Source organism: Pollachius pollachius (assembly GCF_949987615.1).
Source record: "Pollachius pollachius genome assembly, chromosome: 8".
NCBI classification, from domain to species: domain Eukaryota; kingdom Metazoa; phylum Chordata; class Actinopteri; order Gadiformes; family Gadidae; genus Pollachius; species Pollachius pollachius.
Genome location: NC_136941.1, coordinates 18,527,984 through 18,552,682, shown reverse-complemented (window position 1 = coordinate 18,552,682; position 24,699 = coordinate 18,527,984). Strand labels below are relative to the sequence as shown.

General features: G+C 43.0%; 2 protein-coding genes across 3 annotated transcripts; both read right to left on the bottom strand.

Moving 5' to 3' along the window:
- Positions 1-116: 116 nt before the first annotated feature.
- LOC307079134 (oxysterol-binding protein-related protein 2-like) lies at positions 117-6,410 on the bottom strand. Its single transcript, XM_079741242.1, has 14 exons — positions 6,329-6,410; positions 5,887-6,025; positions 5,649-5,760; positions 5,481-5,556; positions 4,802-4,936; positions 4,532-4,629; positions 4,213-4,395; positions 3,984-4,091; positions 3,811-3,900; positions 3,585-3,711; positions 2,979-3,098; positions 2,431-2,554; positions 2,200-2,290; positions 117-1,867 (listed from the first exon to the last, which is right to left on the bottom strand). Exons 2-14 carry the CDS (start codon positions 5,921-5,923, stop codon positions 1,765-1,767), a joined length of 1,404 nt encoding a protein of 467 aa, XP_079597368.1. The 5' UTR covers positions 5,924-6,025; positions 6,329-6,410; the 3' UTR covers positions 117-1,764.
- Positions 6,411-20,296: 13,886 nt separating this feature from the next.
- LOC307079145 (microtubule-associated protein RP/EB family member 1-like) lies at positions 20,297-22,562 on the bottom strand. 2 transcript variants are annotated; one of them, XM_079741259.1, is made up of 7 exons: positions 22,426-22,562; positions 22,018-22,147; positions 21,769-21,914; positions 21,489-21,678; positions 21,021-21,106; positions 20,727-20,885; positions 20,297-20,625 (listed from the first exon to the last, which is right to left on the bottom strand). In XM_079741259.1, the coding sequence occupies exons 2-7, from the start codon at positions 22,136-22,138 to the stop codon at positions 20,569-20,571; spliced, it is 759 nt and encodes a 252-aa protein (XP_079597385.1). In that variant the 5' UTR covers positions 22,139-22,147; positions 22,426-22,562; the 3' UTR covers positions 20,297-20,568. The 2 variants fall into 2 exon arrangements, with proteins under 2 accessions (XP_079597385.1, XP_079597386.1); XM_079741260.1 differs by having other exon boundaries at positions 21,021-21,103.
- Between the last annotated feature and the right edge of the window lie 2,137 nt (positions 22,563-24,699).

Here is a 24,699-nt window from a genome sequence, read left to right as displayed (position 1 = left end):
ACATATCTTGTATTCGTCAGAAAAATGGAACTTACTAGTAGTGTTATATTAAATATTTATTATAGAAAAAACTATTTGTTATTGAATAAATTACAAATAATCTGAAAAGGAATTGTCAAAGAAAAGGATGAACATCACCGATCAATAAAAACTTCAATCATTCATAATAGTTGACGATTTATTACTAATGCTTGTGGTCGCATAATGTCTACAACAGTAGTGGTAGGTAGACACTTAGTACTTTGCTTGGTATTGTGTATTCATTGTGTTGTAAAAGCAAGATGTACATTGTAAACAGATCAAAATCAATGCCAGTTACAACATAGGTCAAAACATACCAAGAGCATGGAAGTGAGGGGACCTCCGCCATTGAATTGTTACTGTCAACAATGTATGGGGGGGGGGGGGGGGGGGGTAGCGTTAGGGTCTCATGTGCAGTTCAATGCAGAATTAGAGTGCTTGGAACCCACCACCGACTACACATATGCAAGTATTACTTGGGTATCATGTCAACAATCATTTCAACAGGTGCATTCCTTGTACACACACACATCAGATACTACTAGTATATTAAAGAGGGGGGTGTTAGCTCATTTTCACATTTCAGACGGTGAAACAGAATAAGTTGCATCTTTGCATAGGTAGGTGGTATCTAATGGCCTTCTCTGCCACCTGACATTGTCAACAATGGCAAAGCTTATTGTATCGGTTGTTGGAATACAGATCAATGATGCCAACGGAAATTCAGTAAAACTGAGAGGTCATTTAGAGGCTGATGACCGAAAGTTTGATTGTGCCTTGGAAAAACATGAACAGAAACCTGCCCTAAAAATGTTACAGTGTTGCACGGTCTACATGTAAAAACACCTAAAATAAAACGCATGTCAATTATACACACAATTTCAACAGTATTTCTCTTTATATCCTACTGGTATCGGACTGGCAAAATCAATACGCTGAGCTGTGTCCTTATGTGGTCGAACAACGTCACACATTCTTGTACAGCTGATGGTTCAGTGCGGACCATCCTTTGAGTTCTATGGCTTTGAGTTGTGTAAGAAACCGTCTCGGTTAGCATGCATTCGACACATGTTGCAGATGACAATAAACCTTCATAACATTGTAAGCAGCTTTAGTATCTAGTTTCTCTACTCACAGAACATAATCACACTTGAACGATAGAGGGATGGTTTAGTGCACTTCCAACTAAATGAGATCATCCATTTTGATAGCTATATTATAAAAAAAGTACCAGCCACATGTAAATGGCACCTGATATTTGCATGTACCTCACCAGTAATGTGTGCCATATCTACATGATGGGAGTGAGGTCAGACTACATATCTCAGGTCATAGAACCATGTCTGTTTCCAGTATAGCCGCTACACCAGTTATCACACAAGGACTTCCCAGATCCCTAAGTCGAGATGGATCTGTGAGATGGGTAAAACAGGACAGTCTCTGCCGAATCCTAGTCAGGGCACACAGCGATGGCTGACGTTAAGTCAACCAAGTAAACTCTAAAATAGTCGCCCTGTGCTACTTCATGTGGAACTGCATATGTCAGAGCTCTGCCTGACACGATCTGAGCTCACGACTTTAACACATTCTAGCAGAGAGAAAAGAAACAGGGAATAAACAATATTGGCAGTAAAAGTGAACGTTTCAACATCACAGAGGTTTGAAAATTTGATGAGAGATAAAAATCACTTATATCAGGTAGGAGCAGGAGAATGCCAGAGGACGAGTCAGGAGCTGCTTGTGTCAATAAATGTTGGGACTTTCCACAAAGTTACGCTCAAAGTAACCACCACTGTAGAGCCAGTCCTCAGCTCCTGTGTAAGGGTTTGTTTTTGTCTGAAACCACCTGGATGGAAACCAAACGACACAGAATTAGGACTGATTATGAACACCATTGTGGCGAACTGTGAATACTGGTTCCAACTCGACGACAACTGAATCAGCTAACGGCTACATAACTACCAAGGAGATGCCAGGATAGTTTAATTGCTGTTTACTTATGAACAGGTATATATCCTGATGTTCTTTAAATATAAACTTCTAATTTGCTTCAGATGCATATCAAGCTTCTAATAGAAACCCAGCTATCAGAATCACATTCTGATGCCCCCTCCTGGGTGACATGGTAGTCAACAGACTCCTTATGTGGAATGTAACGTGATCCTCTGGAGAACCGACCTGGTGGACCACTCCTCTTCATCTTTGGAGCGCTCCTTGCGGGCGGCTCTCTGTTTGTCTTCAAGCCGCTCTTTTTCAGTCATTGCTCCATCTGAAGGCAGAAAAATGGAAAAATTAACACAGAATTATTAAAGGATACAATGGACCCCATGGTGGTGCATGCATTACGATGTCGTCGCAACTGAATAAGAATATAGGTCAAAGTGACACACTGTTTGTGTGTGTTTTTACCCAAGTCTCCGTCCTCCATAGCCTTAAGGTCTGGCCGCAGACGACAGTCGGTTGGGGCTAGAAGCCCCTCCATGCCCGGCTCCATCTCATTCAGGGTCAGGGCAAAGCTGGTGAAGTTGTACATCTACACAGAAAAAAATTAACGTTTGTCATTTGGACAGTTTTTAAATGGGCTGAGGCTGTACCAGTTATGACCGTTACTATCCACCATAACAAAGCTACAAGGTAAACAAGGGACAGAGGCTATAAAAACTCTGAAGCTGCAGAGGTCAGCTGATGAAAAACTGAAAAGGGGAAGTAAGTGTCGCCCATCCAAAGTGATTTACAATATATTTCCGATATATGGGAAAACTCAATGTTGCCTTATATTTGAAACCGAGTCATGTAACTAAATAACAAATTCACTACACAACAGCTACTACATTCGATCTACGCTGCCTGTGTTCAGATGAAAAGTAACGGATATGTTGTTTAGGGCAGAGCATGTTTGATAAAACAATTAAATGTTACTTAAAAAGTTCCCTTCCATTAGTATCTATGCATTTCACCTTTTCTGAATGTGGTGGTCGCGGTGTAATCTTCCACAGTAAGGCACTTCCTGGAATCACAGTCACAGTTTCTTGCAGATCCGGCATATCATCTGCCTCGTCCCCTTCTGCACAGGTCTCCTAAACGGACCACAGGTACACAACACCCAGCAGTCAGACAAGTACAGAGCAGCACTCACCTGCTGCTACAAACGAAAACGTGTGATGAAAAACTAAAGTTGCCACAGACTCAAGTCTCAATCAACGATGCAATGGCCAACGCCAGGCATTGTGGATTGGCTGTGGGCAATGAAAGAATCGTACACTACACTCAGGAACAAGGACTAGGAAGAAGACAACAGCAGTGGCACACTACAAATCATAACATATCAAATGTTATTTGACCTTACCTTCCACTAACGCCACTGCACGGAGTCGTGGAAGAAAAAGATAACGTTTCAGAAATGTGTAATGTTAATTGAGTCTTTTCTTTGAGAGCCCGCAGTAAAACACAAAATGATATTTGCATTACGTCCATGTAAAAACCTGATTGATTAGTGTAGCCCTGAGGTCTGTTCAAATGTGTGAGTAGAGTTGAAATGGGCTATGAAGGACAGCTCCTCCCACCTGCTTCTGCTTTTTGGAAATGCCCCCGGCCTTCTTCTCTGCCTTCTTGTTGGTGTCGTAGACCTTGGGGTCAACGCTGTACATGCACTCTGTCCACTTTCCGTAGATCACGCGGTGTTTCTTCTTACTGAAGACAAAACAGCAAGGTCATGAAGACATTAGCTCACAACTAATCTAGCACAGCTGTATACGTTGCATGGGCCGATAACTAGTGCTATGCTCTCACCTCTTGTCTTGGATATAGCCTTCCACTTTGTGCAGCTCTTTACCGAACATGCCACATGGTTTGAAGTTCAGGACGCACTTGTCGCCCGTACTGACAAATCAGATGCAAAACAAGAAATCAAATAAAGAAGAGGATGTTGCCGCATTACAATACTGCATTACATTAGATCCTACCTGTGGTTGAGTATCTCTACTGTTCCATATTGCTCGATCCAGAGCTTTCCCAAGATGATGTTATGAACACAACACATAGGGTTTGTCCAGGTGTATGCCTCCTTATGCCTGGAAGAAGCTCACACAAGAGACCGATTGCTCAGCCAAACAGCGAATCGTGGTAACAAGACAACCATCAGTGAAAGAAGACATTGATTGTTTTGCGTTATAGGTTCAAATATAGGCTCACTTCAACAATTCCAGTGTCATGGTGCCTTTGGGCTCAGCCTCAACGCTCTTGCCCCAAAATTTGAGCTTGGGATAGATGGTGCCATGGAACTCAAACTCCTGCTTCAAAGACTCGGCATGGAAGGCACTGACGGGCGGGTGGTGGCTTACTTGCTCTGAGATCAATCTATAACCGTCTTCCTCTCTGGAAAACCACAACATATTGTTCAAGCTAATAATATTGCAGTGAGAAATGAATTGACAATACATCCAATAAATCTGGTATGTATTTATTGTATTTTGCATGCACCGACATATATAGTCCTTTAGTCTTTAAATACCTTGTTAGTTCAAAAGTCTCCCCCAATAAAGGATTGAAAGGCTTTCCAGTTCTTTCCCATTGAGAAGCCACAGCAGACACCGCAAAGGCTGCAACCACCTGTCATGGAACAAATTACAGATCTTGAAGTCACATTAACTTGAAGTATATAACAAATAACCCACGTAGGATTGATTTATAGAGTGGGAGGTTATTATTAAGAAATGATCACTTCAAAAGCAATATGAGTAGTGATATTTTGACGTAGTCCGCGGTTGTGGGTTGTGTTTACCTGCATGCGTTCTATGGAGTCCGACAAGCTGCAGGCTTTGTGAATGAGGTGAGTGTGTTCCATGTACTCAGAGATCCTCTGAAGAAAGCTCAGCGGCTCATTGAACACCACCGGCATTGCTATTTTAGAAAGTTCCTGAAGCACCAAAAAAAACATGCTTACATGCTTGAGTTTTAGATTGATGACTAGGTTGGATCAATATAGAGAAACCTCTACATGCTATATAAACAATAAACTATTTCTTAGTAATTGACTAATCACAAATTTATGTCGCACAAACTCCACAGTAATAATAATCATTATTATTATATATAATATGTGTATAATATGTATAATATGATAGATTATTATCAATATTATTATTATAATGAGAAAATGCATTTCTTGAGCAGAAAATCTAATCATTACGCAACAAATTGCCAACAGCATCCTCAGCTGCACCTTCAATATAACCTGCTGGTTTTTTGCATCATAGACTTTTGTAAAAAGATGGGATCAGACCAGCGAAAGTCTAGCAGCGAATAGTTGCAACAAGGCGTTGCAATGTAAGCTGCTGAATTGCTTCAATCAATACGTGCACCATCACACTCCAAAGCACTGACTGGAGTTTGGAAACGTAAGTCTCTGCAATAGGCTAAAGATGAAATGGGGAACAAGCATAAAAAGAGAAGTGACTCACCATTCCAATACATTTCTTTAATACACTCCACATATTTAAATTGTTTCTGGAGATCATATCTGCAGGCAGCATTTTCCTGTTAATTAAATAAACATGTAATCATTTGGTAACATTTCCAACCACCTCCAAAAACGAAATTCACAATAAGTGACTGAAGTTTTTCCTCACCTTCGCTCCCATACTCCATTTTGTTGTGGTGTGCTTCCATCCTTTGCCTGCTTGCCTTCAAACACCATGGCATCCTTAAAACTTACCTCACAGGAATCATCCGACTCCAGCCCTGTAACATAGACGTTCTGGTCAGAATGCATTGCATTCCTTGCCAATTTCATTGTATGACTTTGTATTTCGTCTGTATATGTCATGTGTTGTCTGTGATTGTGCTGCCATCAGGCCTCTCTGGCACCTGTCTCGGCGTCGTAGAACTCTTCCTCGCTGTTCATAGTGAGCGTAGTCTGGAGTGTTACTGGGAAGTCATGTCTGCAGCTGGCCTGTCACTGCGCCCCGAGCTCTTAGCGAGCATCACAGAAAGGTTAACACTTGACCTGCAACGTTTGAACAATCCGTTTCAAGATCATCCAACACATGTACTACAAATTACATTGCTAAAAATGGGAGACGCTTGCAGGTCATCTTAACGATAACCACTTCCGACAAAGACAGCTTCAGCTATTATTAGCAATGTAAGAAGCTAGTGAGTAACGTTAGCTAGCGGTTAGCCTTGGTGCTGCACTCAAAAACAACCGAAGAACCCAATACTATTATTTGAACCTCTATCTCAAAGATTGGCATATACATGCCGATAGAATAACGGAGGATACGTATGTATGAGATTACGTTTACAGTACCTGTTAATCGTCACCAATACAAAGACCTAAAAACATAAACATTCCTCAATTCACAGCTAGAGGAACTGGGCGGAAGAGGGCGTCAAGGGCAACTTCGCTAGTGGGGCGCCATCAGCCAATCAGAGACTTCACCGCCAGACCCATGGTGGCTCGGTCAGCCAATCACATCCTTCTCTGCTAGAACTGAAAGGCTTCAGAAGTGCTTTGTATTAATATTGTTATAGTAGTTATATTATATCATTGATATATTGGTTAAAATATTATAACGTATTGTATTATATAACATAATATCATATAATATATAATGATAAAATATCATATTATACATAATAAAATATAATAATATGTTACATAATACAATATAATATGATATAATATAATATAATATAATATATAATGATATAATATATAATAATACATTATTTTATTCAATTGTATTATATTATGATATGTTGTATCATATTATATTATATCATAATATTATACTATATCTACTATATATATAATACTATTATACTATTATATTATTTGGCCTATCAAACATGTGATTCCTAAAGGGCTACGTCAGTCAAATTCAGTTTTGGAATGATTTGTCCCCATATTTTGGAAAAAACATATGGATGGACAAATAACAAGTAAATGACTTCGGGCCTCTATATTCCAGGAAGCGAATGTGTCACTTGACCATATAACCAATGTGGTTGACTTTCTCACGAAATGTCGATTGACTTTTTTTTGGCCGAATACGTTAAGCCATGAGCGCTCCCCCTGTAATTGCCAGAGTGGGCGGAGAACCAGCCAGGAGGCACCAACAACTCACGCCTTTCTGCCCTTTTTTCAGACTTGAAGCGAACAATAACTCGTGAGTACAGATAACGTCGAGTCTGGGGAATCGTCTTTCATCAGTTTTGCAACAGTAGTTACATTCCCCACTCTGATTTACTCTGATTAACTCTAGACCCCAGAAGATGAACAGGGGGGACAACAGCGCAAAGCCGGCGCGCAGGGGCCAGCAGCCACCCAGGGCGCCACAGCAGGGCGCCCCTCAGACCCAGAAGGGGACTAAAGACTGCCGGAGGAGCTCCTGCCCTAAGACACGGCTTAACAACGACACACGGGGGACTCAGAAGGAATCTGCAACGGAGCTGAAATCAGTGGGAAAAGGGAAGCGAGCGGGAAGCGTCGTGGAGAGTGTGTCCAACGACGAGTGCACTAAGAGTGCCAGCGTGCAGAGGAAACTGTCCGATGACAGCAACGCATCGGAGGACTACAGCAAGGACTCCGGTTGTGTGTCTTGGAAACTCTCTTCTTCTGATAGTAGCTCGGAAATGTCTGATTGCACGTCGGAGGGAAACAAGCCAGACCCTCAGAATATTGACCCTGAAATAAGTTGGTCGGACGGGAGCGCATCTGCGATGCACGGCGGAGGAAGAGGCGATGAAAAGGAGAGCAAGGACGGCAACACTGTGGGCAACTATCCCCCTGATCTAGGATTGTCTCTTGGAGTCGCTTATGTGTCAGAAAATGATTCAAATCTGATGATGGGGGAGACGACTGAAGGTCTGATCAGGGAGGTCGACGACTTGAGATCTGAAAACGAATATTTGAAAGTAAGGATATATATTTGTTTACAAATTTTTTTATATATATATATATATATATATATATAAACTATCATTGAGTGTCGTCCTGTTGAATAGTCCTTAAACCTATTGTTAGTCTTTTAGACTCCAACACGTGTCCTGTGAGCAGCGTTTTGACAGCAGAGAGGATTCTGTGTAATTGCACATGCCAATCCCAATTAGTGACCGAGACCGCGTGACTGACGACGCTCCAGGCTGCCCGATGTTAGGGAGGCAGAAATCCTGTCGCTGAAGGAAAAACAACGAATTGTTTCATGAATTGATTCCAATTCATAATTTCCATGCTACTTACAAAAATGATTGCCACATCAATATATGACAGTTAAAGCATCTTAAACAATGCTACTACCATATAGAATCATGTTATTTACACATATAGGCCTATTCAATTTATAGGGCCTGTATCCTGCGGATTGTGGAACAATGATATAGTTAACAAAGTAAACGTTAACAAATCCAAGTATTTGGGCTCTCTGCCAACACCAACAACGTCTGCCTCTTGTCAAGCCAGTAAAATATTTGGTCATTGTGTTTGGAGATATATTATGCACTCTAGAGCTAGAACTAGTACGGTGGCACAGTGGATAGCCCTGCTCCTCAAGGACTTGAGATGTGTCTCCACACCACTCCTCACAGGATGAGATGGAGGAGCTGCACTGCGAGATGGTGGAGATGCGGGACATGTTCCAGGAGGAGGAGGTGTACCAGCTGCAGGAGCTGCGGCTGCAGCTGGAGCAGGCCAACAAGACTTGCCGCATTCTACAATACCGGCTCCGCAAAGCGGAGCGTCGCAGCATCAGGGTGGCTCAGACTGGACAAGTCGACGGGGAGCTGGTCAGGAGCCTGGAGCACGATATCAAGGTCAGACCTCTCTCTGTCTCTGTCTCTCTCTGTCTCTCTCTGTCTCTCTCTCTCTCTCGCTCTCTCTCTCTCTCTACCTCTCGATGACTTTAGAAGCACTCAGTAACCACCCACACAGTTTAAGAGCCTTCGTCAATCTGCTTTTGAGTGAATCATGTTAATTAGAGTCATCCAAATTAACTTCAACCATCCACATATTTCTCTGCTTAGCGTCTCACTCCCAAACTGGGCAGTGTTGTGATTGGTCGAGGGCAGCATGACTCATGGGCGGGCCACATCCTGATGTTGGTTTGTGCCACAAAATCCTTAATGGGGCAAACGTTTTTTTATCCTACATCCTGTTGGTAGGTTCGTAAAAAAGCTCTGTATAATTATGTGGTTGATTGTTTCCAACGAAGTAGAGGCCTAAAACTAAAACGTATACGAGTTTAAGATTGGAAACAGTATCATGGAAGGAACGCATTGGCTGAAGTTTATCACTTTGTTGGTTGGCTTCTTTTACGTAGGGCTGATAACGCAGGACGGTAATTGATACTTTCTCTTGACTTTCTCTAAACAATGAAACTACTTTAACCCTTGCAATTATTACCCTCCTCTTTATGGTGTTGAATTCTGGCTTCAATCATTGCCTCGACTTACAGGGAACAGTTAAGAAACATTCCGCACTGTTACTTTCTATTACCTCGTCATTTACTTGCTTAGTGGATTCTTCTCCCATCATTGTACATCACATCATATCATTGATAGAACATTGAGTATTTTCATTAATAAATGACTTTGCTGTTAGGTTGCAAAGAGCGTCTCTCTGCGCCTCCGGAACGAGCTGGAGTCTGTGCAGAAGAAGAAAGCCCTGTTGGAGGTAGAGAACGAGGTGCTCAGAGAAAGGACCCAGGAGCTGGAGGTCGCCAAGCAGGTCCTGCAGACTGAGGTGGACAAAGTCTTCTCCAAAGAGGTTGGACTTCCATACATTTAGCTTAATGATCTGCATCTGTCTGCTCCATAGTACACTCTAACCTTGCGGTGGCCCTCAGCTGTTGCCATCCATACACCACATAAACATTTCCCATATCTCTGCAGTCTGGCGCCCATTTCAACTTTGGTTACGCGTCACAACTGCCTCCGTACCATGCAGTTGTCTCCTCTTGCGCTGACACTACTCTGATGTCAGATGGCGCTTGACCCTGGACCACATCAAGGATATGAGCCAGGGGCACGGCCAGCAGCTGACTGGTGCCTGGGTGGGGTGAAGCCTCTTGGTATGCTGAAGCCTGAACTCCAGCACAGCTGACATTCCCACTAGCGGTTTCACAAAATAGAGACCGAGATGGAAGCAACATATAGAGAGATTACAGAAATAGATGCTGTCCCGCTTTCCCTCCATTTGAATTTTATCAAGCTAGGCTAAATCGGGATCAGCATGTATTATGGAATTCTAAATAGTGTTTGCAGGCTGACATACTGACCTACAACAACCGAAAAGATATAGATAACTATTCCGTATCGCTATAATGCATCATGTCTTGGTCTGCTGTTTTCCTTTTCCTTTCCTTGTTGTTGCCAATTCTGCCCTGAAGCCTCGTCTCCATGTGGATGATGCTGAACTCACACGTGCTTGGACTAATCCAGGATTCAGTGCCTTGGCGTTAACTTTGCCTGGCCCACTCAAACGGGACAGCTGCTACTCTCTCTTATCCCGTGTGGGAAATCCACTTAGATTACCTAATCTAGGGCCACAGAATCTTTGCTAGATTGATGGGAAAGAGGATGGACATTTGAAATGCTTTCAAACTCTTGACTGATCTGCTGGTCAGTTGCAGACAAGTTCACATCACACAAATAGCTGAAGAAATAGAACAGACTTCTTTTCAAAAACAACTCACTGTCCTTAGCAGAGAAGGGCATTGGGTTGCATGCTCGCAAGGAAAACTCTGAATACTAACATCCTATTAACTCTCCTATTATGTCTACATAAAAATTGACCCTTTTCATCTGCGACCCTTGACCATGCAGTGGCAACAACGCACTGCTCATAATCCCCACCTCTAACCCCTGAGTACAGTTATTTATATAACCATGACCTCCGCTCTTGTGTCTTCTGGCCGGACAATGCATCCCGAGACAGGGCTCACTGCAGCCTGAATTCCTTTCATACCCAAGCAAACAGATTAACTCGCTCATGTAGTTCAGCGTTGCCCTTGGTGGTGAGAAGAAAAAATGCTTGCATGCAGCAGTTCACATGACTCAGTATGGAACCACTTGTAACCTAATGCTTATACTGAGGAAGAGATTGTTTACAACACCTTCTTGTTTGAGACCTGTTTTCTCTGTGACCTGTTTGCTCTGTTTGACACCCCCAGAACTCTCTGAAGAGGAGAAGTGTCAGATCTCCTATCAGCAAAGCAGAAAGAAGGCTTTCCCAACTGATAGAGGTATAACATATCTCCCGTATATAACATAACTGATCTCAAATATATCTGTATCCAATAACCACTATGGGCCTCTTGTGTCCTTCTGTCTAATGTGGGTTGTTGGGTGTTTCTCTCCCTGCTCCATTCCTCAGGAGGACAGCGCTGATCTAAAATGCCAACTGCACTTTGCTAAAGAGGAATTGGCGCTGATGTGCAAGAAGCTGACCAAGTTGGTATCAGAGAGTGAAGGCATGCGTGTGGAGCTGGTGAGATACCACTCGGCCTACGGGGATGTAGACCCCAACCAGTTCCCAGAGGGTAAAGCCAGCTACGCCCGCTCCAGGGAGACGGAGGTCAAGGCTCACTTGAAACTGGTGGAGGAGGAGGCCACTCTTTTGAGCCGACGCATTGTAGAGCTGGAGGTGGAGAACCGCAGCCTGAGATCAGAGATGAGCGACATGAGAGATAAATGTGGAGGTGCGATGGAAGAGGAAGAGGAGGAGCCAGTGGAAGTAGTGTCAGAAAAACTGGTTCCCCAGGTAGACCCGGGGTGGGAACTGAAAGAGAGGGGACAAAGTGGGACAATGGGGCACACAACAGAGTACACACAGGACAATAAAGCCAACGGTACAACAGATGCAGGTGTGGTCGAGAGCTCTGTCCTTAGGGACGGGAGCCCAGCACAGACCAAAGGGATGTTGTCTGTATGCCAGATCACCCGAGAGAGTCCTGTGGGTGGTGAATGGAGTCCTTTGGTCCAAGAGGAAGTATCCGGCAGAAAGGACGACAGAGGTCTCCATGGGAAGACTGTTAAAGACTATGAAACGCTTCTTTCTCTCAAAGAGCATGCCTGCATTGTGAGTTCAGCCATTCAACTTCTAACCTCGCCCTCAAATGGCCTTGCCTCCACACCTGTTGCTATGCCCGAGACCGGGTTTCAGAACAAGGCCCAACCCCCAGGACAGACCTTGTTCATTCAGGGAGCTGTAAACGAATCTCTGGCACTTTTGCAAAACATGTTGCTGGCCTTTATTGGACACCTGGAGAAACTTATGACATATAGTGGATTAGGTGATCTTTCGTTTCAAAAGGTTGCCCATTTTTGTGATTCCTTTATGTTGCCCATTATTTTGGGGGAGTTTGCAGGCCACAACATGGATGCTCAGAATGTCATTGAACATAACATGATGGAAGAGGCCTGTACCACAGACATTAAGGACAGAGTGAAGCACACACAGCAGGGGTCGTCCTCTCAATTTAACATGACGCAAAGTCAAAGAGATCCAAAAGTGCTGCTCATTTTGCAGGCAATCTCAGTTCTCCATCGATGGGGTCAAGTGAATGAACCCGGACTGGCGGAAAATGAGGTAATAAGAAGTTGTGACTGAAATACCTAGAGGTCCCTTACATATAAAGCGATTACATTTCTACACATCTTTTCTTCAACTATAGCCTACTATATGCTTCCTTATATTATATTCATATATATAATTCATATATATGTTTATATTTCATTGCAATATATGTAGAGCATCTTTTGAGACCTTGTCTGTTTTCCCCCCCCGATCCAGGCAAGAGCCAAAACCATCTACATGCTACAGAAACTGCTGCATGAACTGGAGGCCAAGTGTCCCAACAGTCAGACTGCATGTGACAGTGAACCCAAGGCTGTGCGATGCAAGACGAATGAGGTATGGAACACTCTTACAGTTCAGCCATTTGTCTCGACTGTGTGCGTATGTATGTGTGTGTTTATGTAATGTTTATGTAATGTGTGTGTTTATGAAAGCCAAGCTGATCCTCTCGTCTCGGCATGGCTTCATCGTCATACTGTCGGCAGCATGCAAAATCAACACACTTCATCAAGGGCGACAGTATTTAGGTCAATCTGCTGCGGGGGCTACTGCCAAACCAGACCAGTTCCGAAATCGACCCAAAACTGCATGGGCTTCCATAGACCTTTGAGTTCATGGACTGTTGTAAAAATATGATGCTTACAGTAAAATAGTCATGATTTTATGCTTCAGTTCTAACAATAATTGACACAAAATAATGTTGCCTGTTGGAAGAGAAAATCATTGAATTTGCTTCATAAGGAAAGGGTTTAACTTCTTTAATGATTTTCATTCTGACGTAAGAGACTGCAATCCCAGTGTTACTCAAAGACATTCATTCCTTATGTTTACCTCATTTCAGTGAGAGTTCAAAACTGATTTAAGACTTTATATTTTTGCCAAACTTCCTTTCCTAGGATGCCAGCGCCTGTGCTATCAGCAATGAGAGGAGATACTTTGAAATTGACAGGTCAGTTTTATTACTCTCCTCCCCACCTGCACATATTACATTTATTATTGACATTGAATTCTTCAAGAGACACAAAGCCATACTTTCTCCCACAGGACATACAAGGCTGAAGAGAAAAGGTCCAGACGGCCATTTGCTCCACGCAAGTCCAACCGGAAACACTGGTTTTATCTCAGCCAGTCGGTCGCTCAGCTGGATCAAGAGGAACCCGTGAAGACCTGGGACCATCCGATCATGCCATGCAACTTCCCTGATCTCGACCTTGAACAGATATCTACGGAGAGGAGCCACACCGCCCCAGAAAGCACTGCCATCCGTATATATTACAGCCCCCCTTCTGCACGCAGAGTCCACCTTGCTCAGCTGCGGCAGAGTCCCACCACGGACAGGGAGTCTGTCACCATTTTCTCACCTAGGTGCACCCCAGATACCCCTCTGTCACCCCTCTATCTGGGGCTCTCTGCCAACCTGAGTGATGACATGAAAGAGATGACGGCCAGCTGGAGGCGGGTAGCTCACTCCAGTCACCCGGAGGAAGAGCGACGGCGATCGAGCGGAGCCTGGGTAGAGGTGGCCTGTTCGGGCACTCAGACCAAGACACAGCCCCAGATGGTGAGCGTTGGCCTGCAGACGGACGGACCCCAGGGGGCCGCCTCGGTGAGAAACAGCCCCTCCAGGGTGCAGAGCCCGTCGTCTGCTCGCACTCTCCACAACTCGACCTCCGCTGAGAAAGTCAATGGAAGGGCGGCAAGACCCAGACAGACCTCCCCGAAGTTGTACCGAAGGCATTCTGCCTCTTGCCTCACCTCCACTACCTTTAGCAGCTCCTCTCTAGCATCCTCCTCTTTGTCCTCCTCCCCCTCCAGGGAACGAGCCTTGGTGAATCTCTCAAATCAAGGCCCTGCTCGGAAGACCTGGGCCCGCCCGGCCCAAAAAAGCACACTAAACGCTGACTTTGGCAGCTCCAGCCGAGCCGCTAAGCCCCCCAGTAAAGCTGCTGGAAACCATCGCTATGGCCTGGTCACAGAGTTCTTGCGCAAAGTAAGCGGGCGGGCAGAGAAGCCTGCACCAGGAGCTGGGCAAAAGGGGAAGACTGAACTGAAGAACCTGGAGCGCATTCCTACAAGGCCCCCTGCCGTTCCGCTACACAGGAATGACAGCGTCACCAGGATTGTCAACAAGAGGTTCATGAAGCAGGGAGAGGAGAAAGGGAGCGGTCAGAACCAGGCGATAAGAGGGGCCATCCCCAGGGACGGCAGCACGAGCAGTGTCACAGCAGAGGTAGGTCTTCATGTACATACCGTGTAGACCGGTCTCGTAGAGAGCCGTCTAAATGATGATACGAAGTTACATATGATCCCTATACTTCTTATCCACTAATTTCTCTTATCTACCTGCTTGATTTCATCCTCTTTACCGTTGTTATTCAATAGGAAGGAAACTATGACTGCAGCTCCAGCAGTACCCTGACGTTCTGCTTCGCCCGTCCCCAACGGCAAACCTTGAATCCGGGCAAGCCCCAGTGACTAAAATACTCTGCAACACTCAGACAGCCCATAGACCCCAGCTGGGTGTGACAAGAAGGAAGGGCAGCCTGGATTTCAGCCGTCATCTGATCTGAATCCAGACTATATATGGAATTTTAGAAGCTCAACGATTTTAATTCCAGATATTAATGTTTGATGTGATTGGATGGCAGTTTAAAAGAGAAAGTCTAGAATCTATGGGTTGACTGACTTAATATGAATTCATATGTACTCTTTTGTGAATAATAAACATAGAGAGGAAGATTGTGCTGATGTGTAGAAGAACCATAGATATTGTGGCTTATTCTGAAATACATATTAGTATTTTATTGATGTGCAATTTAAGATTATTTTATTTGATTATCAAGCTTTTTAAATATACTTTTTTTCAGTTCACTCTAAACTCAAACGGAAATTTAAAAGAAAAAAAAGTTAATACACTAATCCAAACAATACATTAGTTGCTGTGTATTTATTTTCACCAGGGGAAGACACACCTACCTCATTTACATAATACTATATCGATTTATCACTGAGTTCTATATCAATTTACACTATGTTCACACATTAAACAATATATTATTTTAAATCCAGAAACCCTAACTATATGCAGGTTCAGCCTTTTTATTTTTAGGTAGTACACAAGTAGCTGAACATCCTGCCTTGCCACTAGGCCTACATTGTGCCTATTTGTGAGACTTCATACACAATTGAAGAAAAACCGTAGCACTTTGTTGTTGTGCTTAGGGTTCCCCCTTTACCAAACATTAACAAAAAGTTAAGTTTTAGTTTTCTTTGCAGTGTGCAGCAGCACTGCACCGTTAGCGCATAGATGGCTGAAGGATACGGAAGCCCTCTCAGTCCAAAACATGATTATTCAAAGGAGCAGTCAAGATCAACAGAGAAAGATTGGTGTATAAAGGTGCGGCAGGCAGACGGCCGACAGAGATCAAGGGCAGGTCCAGTCCAACAATTACCAGACCATGCAGTAGGGCTCCGACAGAGCATTCATATTATCCTATAGATTCTAATGGATGTAATTGTACACATTAACATAGTCGTACAATTTAAAACGGTTACAGTCAAACACACAATTGAGATGAAACATCCGTTTTCATGAATGCGTACGTATGCTGATATAGACTTGATAGCACAGTACTTAAGTCAAGTACTGTGAAGTAAAGTAAACTGAATTTGCTTTTAAATGGCACACAACCACGAAAGCCCGCGTGGGGAGCTGTGGTCAAAGTGCTCAGCTGTGGGCCCTTCTTGTTGTTATTTGTTGGTTGCAGTCGTTCACATTTGTCGACAGCATTCGGAGTAGAAACTGGGGTTGTTGTCATAAAGCATTTCGATTATTATGGGGACTTTTTAAAAGCAACTATATAACCAAGCTACCAGTTAGTGGTGTTTGTACTAGAGTGATGGAGGAGGTTTACCAAAGGTTTAACTCATACGACTTCGAGACGGATGAAAGGTTCCTTAACGGGTTGTTGTTGGTGGACGGGTCCAGCACCTGTGGCCACGGAGCACCTGGGCTGGAGATGAAATTATTTTATTATAACCGGTATGTTTTCTCAGTTAAGTGACCCAAAAGCATTTAAGTTAACTCAAAACGGTACACAACTATTGTCAGTACAAGTAAAGATGTTTAGGCAGAGTTGTTGAGTGCTACATTGGTCCCAGGAGAGTCTGGTTTCATGACCTGATTCGTGATTTAAAACTGGACGCGTTTCTAGTTCTGTCTGAGCGATTGTGTGTTGGATAAAGCACTAAATTAACCTTGTTATTGCCAGGTTCGTTGAGCCCATCGACTCAGCAGGGTTCAAACACCGGAGCGGCGGTGACCCTCGTGAGGTTGAAACCCAGAATGAAATGCTCTCAAGATCCGGACCTGGCACCAGCAGGAGTGACAGTGAAGAGACGAGCAGAAAGGACAGTGAAGAAACAGAGGCCAAGATACTTTCGTTCAAGGACGTAATTAGACTAGTTCAGGCGGGAGAGACAGTCCCTGGGCAAGGGACGCATCTGGACATTACGCCAAGTAACCATAACCCAACCCCTTCTCAAATGGAAAGGGTATTGAAACCATGGGAAATTTGCGGAATCGGTTATACATTACAATAACAATGACATAAATATGGCTTACTTTTGATAATTGGGATTTAAATTTCCAGGAATGTATAATAACGCTTACGTTTAGATACCATTCTACTACTTGTATATGTACGCACTATTTTTCGAGCTAGTTGGGCACAATATTTTGAATTGGCTTGCTTCAGTATTTCCGAGAAAATAAAAACTTCCTGCCCAAACATTAATTCGGACAAGAGGGTTGGACGGTGCAATAATGACTTTCCACACAGGTTATAGTATAAGTAAAGACTTTTCCCTTCAACTCTGCATACATTCCAGCAGCCTTCAGATATTCAAATATGATGCACTGCATAGAAACAGACAGCAACAGATTGAATAACACAATTTAAATAATTTATCTTTAATTAGCATCTCATTTCCACAATTGTTTTGATTTATAACTCATTTGACACTGGTTTACAGCGCAAAATTTATCTAGATACATCACAACATCATCGTAATAAAACGATCATTCTGCCGCACGCCGTGTCTTGTGTGGTAAGTGGAGCGAACCCTTCTTTCTCCCACCTGTGCACTCCGCTGCGCCCCCGCCTGAAAACTTGCGTTTACAAAACATTTAGAAGAAGACGGTGAAGATGGCTGAAAGGCAGCCTTTGGTCGGGAAGAAAGGTAAAACGAATTCTGTGGTGTGGAAACACTCGTTTTGAGGAGTCTGACTCTGAACAAACGAAGATATTGTGCAAGATATGCCACGCGACCGTGTCTGCACCTCAAGCGACCAATCTATTTAACCACTTAAAGTCCGCACACAGAGTAATACATGACCAAGCAATGAAGGAAAAAATGAAAAGCTCCTCGACTCCTGCCATCGCAACACAGTCCTCAATTAAGGAGACGCTCTACAATGCCACCCCATATCCACCCAGCTCCCGCCGGCATAAATAAATAACGGATGCAATCGCATGCATGATTGCCAAAGACATGTGCCCTATCAACACCGTTAGCGACCCGGGGTTCAATAAACTGATAAATACATTGGACAAGCGGTATGTGTTACCATCACGTCACCGTTTCAGCAGAATTGCGCTGCCTGCCCTTTATGACGAATGTCGAAGAAAAGTTGCAAGAGAAGTGTCAACAGCATTATATTTTGCCACCACAACGGACATATGGTCGAGTCGCACCATGGAGCCATATATAAGCCTCACGCTACATTACATCGACGCTAATTTCACCATGAAGACGAATTGTCTCCAAACGGCGTTTTTTCGCTGGGCTAAGACCACACAGGGCTAAATATAGCCGAGGGCCTGAGGCAAGCGATGGCTGCATGGGACTTGACCGAGGAAAGACAAGTCTGTATCACAACAGACAATGCCTCAAACATGAAGCTGGCAGCTAAACTAAACGGCTGGATGAGGCTGCAGAGCTTCGGGCACAGACTCCACTTGGCCATAGGTGAGTAATAGGTTTACTTCTCCTGATTTTGTGATGAAATTTATTAAATAACAAATAATGTAGAATATATCATCTGAGCTACTCTATTATCTATCTCACACTCTCTCTCACACACACACGCACACGCTAATGTATTTAATTCCTAATAATAATAATTCCTATTTCCCAGCCTATTGATACACTGATGAAGATTATGATGATACATTTTTATATTTATTGTAATTTTAGAGAATGCAATGAAGGACCACAGGATTGGCCGTGCGATGGGGTTCTGCAAAAGAGTGGTCAGCGCCTTCTCCTACAGTTGGAAGAAAAAGAGGGCGGTGACAGATGTACAGAAGAGGCTGAATCTGCCTGAACACTCTCTTAAGACAGTGTCCAACCAGGTGGGGGTCTCGGCAGGCTATGATTGGCAGGGTCCTAGAGCAGCACGCCATTGCAGAGGTCCTCTTCAATGACACCTCTCCCCCTCATGGCAGGACATCGATGTACTGGAGGCCACAAACAAGTCACTAAGCCCTCTCGTTGAATTTACAGATGCACTTTCTAGGGAGCAATATGTGAGTGTGTCTTTTGTCAAGCCAACTCTCCACCTTTTCAACACCTCCATATTGGCCGTGCAGGAGAACGACACAGACCTTGCAAAGTGCATCAAGGAGAAGATTGTGGGCTATCTCAATGAGAGGTATGATGATGCTCCAACACAGGAGCTGCTGGACATGGCCTTAGCCCTGGACCCTAGGTTCAAGCTCACATATGTGAGCGAAGACAAGCCTTGGTCAATTGAAGAGTGTCCTCTGAGATGAAGACTGTCATGGTAATTATAATAATGATAAGTTATATTTTATTCTTTCTAGTTGTGAATACCCATAACCATTTAGTCAGATTAAACATGTCAATAATTTCTCTTCACAATATTCACCCCCTCCTATTCCCAGGAGAAGGCCCCTGAGAGAGCAGTGACTCCTGCTGATGCCCCTGAGCTGCTGCTGGTGGTGCACCAAAGAAGAAGAACACCCTGGGCAGCTTCTTCAAGCCGGCCACTGAAGGCACAGCTCAAAGATCCGCTGCTGCGCAACCGGACCAGGACAAGGCCATCGCTTCTGAGCCACAGTCCTACCTCCAGGCAGGGACACTGGACACTGAGGCGGACCCACTGGAGTGGTGGAAGATGTACCAGAATTTCTACCCAGGGCTCTATAATCAGGCAGGGAAATATCTTTGCATTCCAGCCACAAGTGCCTCGTCAGAGAGGGTTTTCAGTACAGGTGGTAATGAGGTCACCTGCCTGCGCTCATCCCTGCAACCAGGCCATTTTGGCCAAAAGGGTGCCTCTACCTCAAAATAGTTTCAACATGTTAACTGTTTTATCATTGAGATACTGATAACTAGTATTTTTTCCAGTACTAGGTAAGGTTGTAGCAAGTGCATTACAGCATAGTTGGAGTTGTTTTTTTTTTTAATGGTAAAGAGTAATTCTGTTTTAATGTATAGTACTTTAAGTCTTGGATAGTGTTATTTTTGTATATTGTGTATATTTGTACATATCATTTAATTCATTTTATTAATATATTTCTCTTTATTTGCATTTTTCAGTTCAAACTTATGGTGTTAAAAGAAATACCAGTGTTAAGTTCAATAAATGCTTGTTCTCAATAAAAAACAAAAAAATCAATGAACAATCGTCTTTAATAATCGTGATTACGATATTAAAATAATCAGGATTATCATTTTTGACATAATCGAGCAGCCCTAATACAAAGCAGAATCCACTGCCCATCATACAAAGAAGAAGAAACAACAAATCATTTGCTGCTTGAGATCATTACTGTAATGGGTCAAAGGTGATTTCCGATGCATTTATAAAGTAACCTGTTGACAAAATAAGGCAAAGTGCATGTTAAAAATGTTTTTGATCAAAAATTAGACTCCCCATTTTCCAATCAGAACTCCTCTTGCCCCCCGTCTCCATTTTCACCCTCCGTCATGACAAAGCCATCCTATGGGGAGATACACATCCAGTTAGCAGGATCCTGCCAGGATAAGCCATAGCTGACATCATGGGATGTAGGCATAACGCCCATGTTGACGGGCTGCTTACATCTGTTGCATAAAGTATTTCCAGAATCCTTTGTAGAGTAGGGTCTGCTCCTCCTTCCGTCTCCTTATCTTGGCAGATGAGCTCAATAGTCCTCAGCTTTCCAAGGTAAAAGTTTAATTCTTTCTCGGCTGTAGTCTTGTGTAATATTAGCTCGCTAACCTGAGGGGTTAGAACTTTACGATTAAGCAAATCCTCAATTCCATCATATACAGTGAATGTGATTAGACTGAAAACCAACTGATCATTTGAATTGCCATCAGACATTCTCCAATGACCACATGATCAACTACTCACTTCGTTAGTAAGTGCCCCAATCGCATCTCCTGCTCCAGATTTCTTTGAGGGAACAGTCGCTTTGGCAGGGCCTGCCCTTGTGGCTGCTTAGATGTTAGGTGCAACAAAAAAGTTATTCCTAATGTCACACAAGGAACCATCTCTACAATAGGAAATTGGAAATGAAGCACCCATTGCGCTTCTGTTAGAATCATCTACCACGACCAGAGTGGACATTACCAGTGCATCATTGCTAGTCAGCCAATCTACAAGAGATGGTTCAGGAACAGATACAACCCTGTGTCTCCCACATCCCCCAAGTGCCAATCTTAGGACTGCTTAATAAATTACTTTACCAACACAAGCCGGTCTGTCAGCAGGTTGAATGACATTTTCTAAAGTAAACCAATCAGAAATATTTAGAAATAGGACACAGGTAATGATAAATACATATGAATATTAATTGTATACAAAATATGCAATTCTCACGAGCTGCGGCCTTGGCTTTAGCAGGAGTATTGGATGCTGAGGTAAACGTAGATGTCTCCTGTCCGTGACGTGCCGCCACTGGGTCATAATCCCTCTGATCATAGTTTGCTTCAAAAAACTTCTTGAACCACTGAACAAACTCAAAGTTTTCCTGGAATTTTCCTTTAATCAGTCTGTCTACAGGAATTATCTTAGAAAGTGGGTATAAAAGATCCAAGAATGAAAATACCCGTTGGTCTTAACGGTAAATAATACAAAATCCAAAAGGCTAAAATCTTACCTTGTCAACTCCAGCCTTTTTAAAACTGTTTTGTAGAATTTTAAAATTCTGTAAGTATTCGTGTTCCAGTTTGGCGTTGAATTTCACCCTTTTTAGGGGGAGGCATCCAGCGAACAGCACATCCATGAATTGGCAATAAGCCGCACCTGTAGGGCAAGTCAGTACATTACTTGGCAAATACAAAACATATCCAAATTACAACATATCCAGTGCATATTATGGCTTCTGTGTAAAACTGTATTTTCGCACCTGAACACAAATGCTCAATCTTGGAGTAGTTCATCTGTAAAGACACGTTGACCCAAGACAGCAGATCATGTCGACTCATGTTATCGTTGTTCAGAGATGTTGAGAAAACATTAACAGCCATCTGGGAAATCTACAGGTGATGGAAAGCACAAGATGTGGAGAATTAATACAATTCAGGATGGCATCTGCATTTAGGCCTACTACAAATATTTTCTGTATAGTGTTTGACACGGACACTAGCTTTTGATCCGAGTGCAATACACATCGCTCCATAAATAATGTTGCGAGTATACATCCACCACATTATTGAACGATCGTGAACCTCGTATACGACGAGCTATCGGAGTAGCTCCTTCCTCTGCTCTCTACGCAGTTCCGTAAAAGCATGAAAAACATTCTTGTACTTACTCGGTTCAACGCTCACTATGTTGCTATGGCTCCAACAACTCAACAGTAACAATGCACAGCGTCTATATCAACACACTCGTACAGTGCTTAGGGAAAGTCAGGTGAGTGGAAACTTCTGGACTGTCGTCTAGCTCCTAGTTCATTAATGTATTAAACCTGTGGGCGACGCTCGGATTGTTTAAATAGATGAGAAGCACGTGGGTCGTCGTATTTTAATATAAAAACCCTGTTAGGGTCGGAGAGGATCGTGAATTGTAGCGTTATCCCGGTCCACCGCAACGCACATTTCGGTATCTTCCTGTGAACTGTGTTCCCAAGTTAACAGTCCTCGGAGCGAGAATATTTGAAGATGACAAGAATCACAGCGACATGGAAAATGAATATAGCTTAGGTTCAGACATTTTTGAAAAAGCAATATACCCAAAACATTTAAAAAGGAAATGGATTTCCTCTACCGGAGGTCCCGCCCTCCCGCCGCTAAACCCATGCAATTCAAAGTGCCCCCATCTCTTTCACCAATAACGATCATTGAGAACATCCCTTCACAGAAATTGCGTCGTGAGGATTTCTTATTCTTATAATATCCGACCTTATTTATTTTGGGAAACTGCCCCCCAGGGACCATATATGGTGTTTGTTCATTACAATGAACCACAAGCACAATTAATAAAGAGATTACACAACGACTTTATTTATAAAGACCAACACGATCATCCGACATCTCTTCACATGTTTACAGCCCAGTAGCCTATATCCAGCTAGTGACCAAACAGAGGTCTTTCAAAGATGCCATTGACTCGACAACCCTGTTCACATGTCACCGGCTATGTTGGAATTTATTCCATTTGTGCGCTATATAGTGTCCTCATCAGTGAGTAAGTCTAGTTCCTCATACCCACAATGCACCGTAGAATAAGGGTACATCTGAGCCGCACCCTTTTTGTTTTACTATAGCGGATTAATTCAATAGGGCTGGTACCTCAGAAGCGCAGAATGCATCCCAAGTCTGCCATTCAACCGATTTGCTATGACATAAAACACCATCTAGTGGTCCAGCGTCACTTAATATGGCCATGATCGGGGGAAACCAGAGGGTGTTTGACGTGTCACATAGAACAGACTCGCGGTTCCTTGTCAACCGTACACCTACCAAGGACCTGGTAGAGCGACCAGTGACAGCGAGAAGATAGTATCCATGGAAACCATCGAGTTCCCCTACCCACGCCCATGAATCGTATGCTCGCAAGAGCCAATCAGGAGAAGCTTCGAATTTAGGCGGAGCTTTCAACTTTGTGAGAATAATACGACGCAGGCAATACGGTAGTCTCTAATGTTCAGTGTTGACTCTCAAGACTGACCTTAGGTTCACTCATTTTTATTCTGTTACTACGTTGTTTTACCATATAAACTAAATCTTTCTCTTAAGATGTTTCCTCTGTATTGTCTCTTACCATTTAACCTAAGTAAGAACCATTTCTCAACCACAATGTAAAGACCTTTTGCCAGGGTCACTGAGAAAAGCATGTGACTCCCAATGCTGAATACACAATAATTTCATGTGCAAAAAGGTTCAATATAATGTTGTCTACTATAATCTATTCCATAACATTTTTTTTACAAAAAAAAACGTAACCCTATTATAACCCTATTATTTTGGTTGTTGGCTCTAAATAATTAATGAGGTATCAAATGTGTTGTCTTTCTTTGTTTGCAGTTGTCATTCATGGTAATGAACAAAAATCTCACAATAAACTACGGACAATATTAGAACTGTTAATTCCAATTGATCAAGTGAATGATGTTGATGAAAATATCTGCTCTACACAATGATGTTCCTGTAATTAGAGTAAAGGTTGTGTTGCTCCTAACAAAGTGAGTGAACCTGAAAGAGTTGTAGGTAGGCAAGAGGTGTTATGAAGCTTAAGGGAAGCTTTGTTTATAGTAAGAAATAATCTACTTGGAAAAGGGAATTGACTCAATGTGGACAAATAGAGGACACAAATAAAATAACAAATTAAAGACATACAAAACCTAAAATATCTATTTAAGTAGGATAACACCAATTAATATGTGTGATTCTGGTTATGACTTTGATTGAGCAACTCATTTGATTGTGGTAACTCTCTTGATACACCAATATGTGAATACTAATACATACAGTGGGGCAAAAAGTATTTAGTCAGCCACCAATTGTGCAAGTTCTCCCACTTAAAAAGACAAGAGAGGCCTGTAATTTTCATCATAGGTAAACCTCAGCTATGAGAGACAAAATGA